The following is a 7,855-nucleotide window of genomic DNA, read 5'->3' as shown; positions in this document are numbered from 1 at the left end:
TTATAGTAGTGTATGTTAGTAATGATAAAAAATTCTAATAAAATATTCCGATTTTTGCGATTTGTCGCATGAGAAAAAGATATAGAAAAAAGGCTGTTTTTTACCTAAGGTACCCTTTAATAAAAATGATATCAAAATGGGGCTTGCGTATTTTGTTTTTCTTTTAATATTAATGAAAATAATCATCAAAGAGCGCAACTTCGTTAAATTATTATTAAGTATATATTTATGTAACAAAAAAGTACAATATTGCATTATTATTATTTATATATTTATTTTATTTTTCCACATTTAACTCTTTGTTTTTTCGAACCACTTCTTATGCCTTTGTATGGATTTGCATATGCTTTTGTTTAATCGCCCAAATGTATGCAACACCAGTCAACCCTTCAGCTTACAAACTCGGCGAGCATAACATACCAAAGCCAAGTACATGCATATTAGCGCACACACATACATATGTACATGCACATGCAGACCAATGCAGGAATTTTCAATATTAGGGGAGTTGATTGGCAGTACCCATTATAAACATGTCGCCTGCCACAATTTTGTGTAGCTAATAAAAAGTCCACACAATTTGCGACAAACCGGAAATAACTCACACCAAACACATGCATAAGTATGTGTGCATGCATAATAAATAATATACAAAGATAAATTTATGAAGAGAGAGAAAGTGGTTGCATACACATATTGCTGTAAATATAAGTAAGGAGCGTGTTGGGACAAACAGCGGCCCAAGCAACGGAAATTGCATGCATGCGTCAAATTCTCACAAGTCGCCGCGAAGAGAGTGAGGTTTGGAGTTTAGTTTGGTAAAACATTTTCGAAAGCATTTGAGGCAATTTATATTTGGACTGCATTAGGCGGCAGGGTTGGTGTCTAAAGTCGGTTTGCACCCTTAAACTTGACGTTTGTTGCTTTAATTAAGAATTTTATTAATGGCCTAGGCCGAGTTAAACGGTCCAAACAAGTGGCGAAGTGGGAGTCATTAACGGAACTACACTTACGTGTGGTCTACCTTAAGACATAATATGAGAACACACAAACATTAGTATGGAATTTCAACACTGAACTTTAATTAGTATCTTAATTAGTTTTATTAATTATGCTTTTTGGTATCACAAAAGTATGTATTTGGCTGACTTGAACAGGAAAAAGTTTTCAACTACCTCATAATGAGTATACATTTGCTAAATAGTTTAAGTTTTTGGCGCTTATAGGAGAGTTGCTTGTAGAGCCATCATTTGAGCATATAATCTGCTGCTTTAATGTCAGCTGCTGCATTAATTCTTCTGCCACAACCGCTGCTGCACTAAAACTGCCTACTTCCCGCTATTCGTCTTCATCTGTCTTTCTCTTTTTATGCTAAGCTTCAGATTTCCAGTAGTCGCTGCAACAATGTTGCCACCATTGCGGCACACCAGTATGTGCCAATGCCCGTTTCGACGCGCTGGAAAGTGCTCACGGCCCGTCCGCGTCCCGTATTACAGAGCGACTTTTCACAGCACGAGGTGCAAGCGTACAGCTTCGTTCGCTCACCGATCACGATGCAGCCGGACTCGCAGGTCACAGCGCAGCGTCGATCCAGCGACCACATTTTCGGTGCGCTGGTGGAGTTCTCCGTGCTGGTTGTGTATGAGAAGCGCTTCACCTGCAATCAAAACAAAAAATATTGTACATTAATGCCCAAATTTGCTTGGTAATCACCCATGCCGCTCCGCACTCACCATACAAATGAACTCCTCACCCTTGCATTTGCGTATGAAATTGGTTAGATTGCGCGTCATGACGTCCACACACGCCTCGCCATGGTCCATCGTATCACATTCGTAGCAGGAGAGATCATTAACGCGCTCCGTGGCAGCTTGCGTACGATGCACCGTATTCGAAATCGATTGTCCATCAGCTGTGTGTAGTAAAAAGTGGCAAAATATTCATATTTCCCGTTATGTGTTTAAATATTGATTTTTTCTACTTGCAGCCAACTGCACGCTTACCTGATTGCATCGCTCCCAATGCCAGCCAAAGCATGTATATTGCTATTTTCTGTTTGTGCGACATCTCTAAACGATTGCATAAGATGCTGGAGATATGTTTCAAATTTGATTTATCGTCTAATCACTTTTCACTTGAAATTTTCTGTGAAAATTCTCTGAAACAGTTTCAGTTTTAGCTTTTGTATTATTTACACTTGTATTAACAAGCTCAACCATATTTGGTATGAGGCAGAAAGAACGAAGCCAGCGAATGTCATGAGAAGTGGAAATGTATGAAGGACATGCGCACTAAGGACTCAGTGACTAAGTGAGATGTGTTCTTAACGGAAATTTGAAAAACGTAGTAATTTTCACAAGAAGCTCATTAGGAGTATTTCATAATTCTGACAGGACTTTAATGAATTAGGTTTAGCAAGGGAATATTGCTATATAAGGGTAAAATACTGGAAGTTCCTTTTTCTTTTGGCCCGAATATAAAATACTGAATAAACGAAGTGCTGCGTACGCCGATGATATTGGCATCATTGGTCTTAACATCCGCGCCGTAAGTTCTGCTTTCTCCAGACTTGATAAGGAAGCGAGCAAATGGGTCTGGCAGTGAACGAGGGCAAACCGAATTATCTCCTGTTATCAAAAAAAGTCGTCGCACTCGCGACTTAGCTCCCACGTCATTGCTGACAGTCATAACTTCGAAGTTGTAGATATTTTCTATCATGGAATCAGTATTATCACCAACAACTATGTCAGCCTCGTACTCCAAAGCAGAATAACTCTTGAAAACTGGTGCTACTTTGGACTGCGTAGGCAATTGAAAAGTAAAGCTGACTCCCAACGAACAAAGACAAAACCCTACAGTCACTCATTATACCCGTTTTGCTATATGGTGCAGAGGCATGGACGATGACAACATTTCATGAGTCGGCGTTACGAGTTTTCGAGAGAAAGATTTATGGTCTAAAAGACAGCGCCTACGCTGGCTAGATCATGTCGTTAGAATGAGTGAAAACACTCCAGCTCTGAGAGTATTCGAAGCAGAGGAAGAGGAAGACCTCCACTCTGTTGGAAATACTAGGTGGAGAAGGATCAGACAACACTTGGAATCTCCAATTGGCTCCAAAAAAAGGAAAATTGGCGAAAAGTTAGAATGACTGACGCGTAAAACTTAAAAAAATTGCCGAGAACATGTGAGAAACTTTCTTAGAGTTTGTATCAGTAACTTCCGATAATTGCATATTTTGTTATGTAGATCTTGATTTTGTTTTTGACCGTGGACTAAAGCTTCAGAGACCTATTTATTTATACTTTACATATATACGAAACTATATTTATAAATAGTAGTTTGATTTATTTAGTACCAGTATTTTGACAAATATATCATGTGTTTTAAGGAAGATTGCTTGTCCACACTTGTTTCTAGCTTTCGAATCCGTTTCTTTTAATACAATCTCAAATACTGCAGCGCTTGCCGACTTTGTATCGGATACAGTTCACCGACATTGAACATCAGATCGACAATATGTGTGGGTCGCAACATGCGCCAAGGCATAAATTTCATAGTCTTCTTATCGCAGTGAGGGTCATGATCAATCTCCACCGGCAGTGGCACTTCGTTGAATAACAGACGACCGTCGACTGCGCGTTGCAAGGTACACGGCAAACCGATTTGATCGGCCAGAGCTTTGAAAAGAATTGCGCGCTCGAACTGGCAACCAGTGTGTACCATGCCTATGGGTATGAAGTTACAGTGCAGCGCACGAGCTATGTCATACAAATGACACTTGACAGTGTGATTGGAGCACTCTTCGGTTGTGTTGAGATCCAGTCGTTTAAGATTACTGCTAAGTGCAGCCTCTACTATCTCGGCGATGACTTTGGCACGTTTGGCCAAATTATCGAAGTCAATACAACGACTCATTTTCGCAGGATTTTGCATTAAACCATATTTCTGTGAGATAGAAGAGTGTTTGATAGTTATAAGATTGTGACAGCTTTGTATATGCACACCCAGTACTCACATCCAGTTCTTCATTTAGCAAATCCAGTATGCGCGGTAGTTCGCTATCACCTGGTTTACGACAGTAGCACCAGATACCCGCAACATCGGGACGCTCATCCAACGGAAAACATTCTATTGGTACTTCTATAATCAGATCTGGCGGTGATACTTTACGTTCGAAATTGACGACTAAAATCGGGTGTAACGGTGATACATCCTCTTTGAGAATGTTTTGGAAGACGCGAAAATCATCGAACTTCCGTTTGGAGACAAGAAAGTCATTGCCGGCAGTGCTATCTGTAAAACCGAGATGATTGCGTATGCAAAACTTAAGGCTTGGGCACTTGGAAAGTATAGCCTCGATCGCTGGACCCCAAGTGGACACACACATAGCCAGACGCTGGTTTAAAATAAGTCTAAAAATACGAAAAAAAGGAAATAAAAAACGAGCATGAGTTTGTATGGAGAGTGAGCTCACACTTCTAAAACACCCGCCTCGATGTATTCATGCACCATCTCGGGAAAACGTGCGGTTTGCATAATGAAATTCGTTACTGAGGTCTTAACCAGATTCGAGAGAGACTTTAGACCGCGTTTCATGGACGGTGCGATATAGTGTGAGAGTAGCACGGTACGTACCGGCGCTTCATCAGCCAAGGTGCAGAGGCAGCGGAAAATGTTGTTCACCAGTATGGCCGTGGCGAAGGAGTTCTATGTAAATTTATATAAAGTCAAGTTAAAAAAATAAAAAAAGTTAAAAAGAATACGATGAGCTGTGAGTAGAGAAGAAAATGGAGAGCGCACCTTCAGCATGAGCGCAATATTCATGGTGAGCAGTGTTGATTCACCCAAAATTTCACGATAGTCCTCATTTTGCGCCAACTGCTCGATGATATTTAACAGCGATAGTAAAAAGTCAATGGACAGATCCTGTGGCTGTTGACCAAATATGCGACCCAAGACCAGAGAAATTTGTAGTGCCAATAACTGGTGCGCGGTGTCATGGAAAGCGAATCGCAGTAAATTGCCAATCAAATCGGCAGCCTGTTCGCGTGTGCGTATATCGATGCCAGGTTGAGAAATGATGGCTTTGAAAGAGAGGTGTGAAAAAAAATAAAATAAAACAACCGTCGAAAAGGAATATAAATTAGTTTCGTACATGCCAAACGCTCTATCACGCCCGCTTCATAGAACTGTAATATGCGATTGGCCGCATTCGGATTCTTCATTATGCGATTCAAACCAGCTATCACATAGGGCGCTGGGCCATACGGATCCACTTGTAATAGACAGTCCAGGAATAGATCCGTCACATTTGCCTCGTAGATGCGCTGTAGGAAGTGCTCATATTGGGCGTTCTCGGCAAATATCCAAATCACCTTGCACTTTACACTCGCTGCATACTCCAGCAAATGAGCGCCCACATTCTGCATAATGCGGTCGAAGAAATTATGCTCGAAGAAGAGTTGTGTCATCTTCTCGGTACGCATTGCCGTGGCCAGTGCCTCGATCGCTTCGTTGCCGTGATCGGTGATGGCGTAATCGCAAAATAGTTGCGTCAATTGCTGTAGCGTAAATACACAACGACTTACGTCGGCGAATGTGGATTTATCGCTCGTGTCCACAATCAGATCTTTGACGATCTTCAGTGCCGCGCTTCGTATGTCTACAAATTCGTTTAAGATATCGCAAAGCACACGGTCGATTGGAAATGTTGGCAATGTGCTGAACGCCAGCAATTTTTCGGCATCCAACAGCAGCAACATTTTGTGTATGGCCTCGAAGGATTGCCACAAGATGTCCGGATTTTCGGTGCTTGAGACCTGCATGAAGAACTTCTCTAGGAAATCACTCTTTTGTAACATTTCATTGGCCACTTGTGGGTCTTGCAGGCACTTATTTACGATCACCGTTAAATATTCCAAACTAAAATCATCCACTTCCATTAAATACGCCTCCAAACATACTCCTAAAATAAAAACCACTCTCTCCGGCTCCAAATCACGCAACACATCCATGCTCTCAACGAGCGTACAAGCTAAGTATGTGGCGAAACGTCGGATCATTACCGCTTCGGATGTCATATAGAACTTCTTCTCCAATAACAAATCGAGCAGTTTCAGTCTTTTGAGTTCCTCCACATTTTCGTCCTGCTTGCGCGCATACTCGGTGATATTCTTGAACACGGTTACAAGCACTGCGTCCTCCTGTGAGTTGAGCAACAACAGCGCTGTTTCGATCGCTTGTACAGGCACGATCACCTCCTTGAAAGACTCGTTCTCCTTCTTGGCACGGTCTGAGTATGAGGAGCGCGAAGTGTAAATACTTTTTGGTTTTTTCTTGTGCATTCTCTAATGCAAATACGGTTTTTTTTTTATCAAAATATATGCACAAATGTTTTCTAAAAATAATAAAATTTTAATTTTTTTGTGCTGCTCTTGATTTTTTGTTGTCTAATCGACAAAACTAAAATTTTGTGCCAGCAATGAAATTGGAATAATTTTTTATGGCGTGAACAATATTCAATAAAAACTATGCTACCGATTTAGAGGTGAAAACCCGTAACATTTTAATTGCTTAAGTTTTTTTTATAATACTTATGTGTGTGTTACGAAGTATAGATTTTTCTCGCAAAGGAGTTTTAAAGATTATTGATATTAATCCAGCGTTTAGACGAAGTTGAACAGAAGGTTTCAAGAGCGGAGTATACTCTCGTAGGAAGCAAAGAGGGATGTAGTGGCTGATGTCCAGAGCATATTGAATTTATGAAGGGAGCACTTCTCCAGCCTGCTGAACGACAGTGGAAGTGTAACAACTGGAGATGGCGAACCCGATGGTTCGATGGATTATATGTTCCATTGCCCTGCAATGAAGAGGTTCAAATATCAATTTTCCGCCTGAAGAAAAACCGAGCTGCAGGGGCTGATGGATTCCCAGACTATACAAATACGGGTCAATCGGGTTCGACAAGACCGATTGGAACTTGCAACACTACAACGCCACGGCTCACACCGTTTTTCTTGTGAACAGCTACATAACCAAGGATGGCATCCCAATGCTTCCGCAACCGCCCTACAGCCCACATGTGGTCCACCTTACTGTTTTTGTTTTCTTACCTGAAAAGGCCGATGAATTGCAAGCATTTTGAGACGACAGAGGGGATCTAAACAGCACTTCGGCTCTCAAGGCTATTCCGGAGAATGCCTTCCGTGACCCCTTCAATGCTTGGAAATCGCGCTGCATCGATAAAGAAGGTGCCTATTTTGAAATTTTTGAAAAAATTGTAACGATTGGTTTTTAAAAAAATTTTTAAATCGACTCAGTCTTATTACTTTCCGGACAAACCCTGTACGCATGAAAAGATGGACACACACAACATCTTTGTCGATTTTAAAGCTGCCTTCGATAGCACGAAAAAGCGCTGCCTCTATCCCGCTATGTCTGAATTTGGCATTACCCCAAAGCTAATATGGCTGCGAACTCAGGCGTTTAGCAACACCAAAAGCTCTGTCAGGATAGGGTAGGACCTCTCCAAGTCGTTCAATACCAAGCGGGATTTCCGACAAGGCGACTCCCTATTTTGCGACTTCTTCAATCTACTGCTGGAGAAAACAATTCAAGCTGGAGAGCTGAATCGAGAAGGCACAATCTTTAATAAGAGTGTACAGTGGCTGGCGTACAGTGATGATATTGATAACATTTGCCTCAACAACCGCACCGTTAGTTTTGCTTTCTCAAGACTGGATAAGGAAGCGAAGCGTATGGGTCTTGTTGTGAACGAGGACAAGTCGGAATATCTCCTGTCATCAACATCGCATTCGTGATTTGTCGTCAACACTAACAACAATATCAGCCT

The 7,855-nt window shown here is 41.4% G+C and overlaps 2 protein-coding genes across 2 annotated transcripts; both read right to left on the bottom strand.

The window, feature by feature from the left end:
- Window positions 1-1,054: 1,054 nt before the first annotated feature.
- On the bottom strand, window positions 1,055-2,239 carry LOC126757663 (uncharacterized). Its single transcript, XM_050471750.1, has 3 exons — window positions 2,004-2,239; window positions 1,734-1,912; window positions 1,055-1,657 (listed from the first exon to the last, which is right to left on the bottom strand). The coding sequence occupies exons 1-3, from the start codon at window positions 2,065-2,067 to the stop codon at window positions 1,379-1,381; spliced, it is 522 nt and encodes a 173-aa protein (XP_050327707.1). The 5' UTR covers window positions 2,068-2,239; the 3' UTR covers window positions 1,055-1,378.
- A 1,037-nt stretch (window positions 2,240-3,276) lies between these two features.
- Window positions 3,277-6,404, bottom strand: LOC126757651 (uncharacterized). Its single transcript, XM_050471728.1, has 5 exons — window positions 5,159-6,404; window positions 4,804-5,087; window positions 4,478-4,710; window positions 4,019-4,415; window positions 3,277-3,948 (listed from the first exon to the last, which is right to left on the bottom strand). Exons 1-5 carry the CDS (start codon window positions 6,345-6,347, stop codon window positions 3,439-3,441), a joined length of 2,613 nt encoding a protein of 870 aa, XP_050327685.1. The 5' UTR covers window positions 6,348-6,404; the 3' UTR covers window positions 3,277-3,438.
- Window positions 6,405-7,855: the final 1,451 nt, after the last annotated feature.

This window comes from Bactrocera neohumeralis, chromosome 4 (assembly GCF_024586455.1).
Source record: "Bactrocera neohumeralis isolate Rockhampton chromosome 4, APGP_CSIRO_Bneo_wtdbg2-racon-allhic-juicebox.fasta_v2, whole genome shotgun sequence".
Taxonomy (NCBI): domain Eukaryota; kingdom Metazoa; phylum Arthropoda; class Insecta; order Diptera; family Tephritidae; genus Bactrocera; species Bactrocera neohumeralis.
Note: the sequence above shows the minus strand (reverse complement) of the source record. Positions and strands in the feature narration are given on the sequence as shown.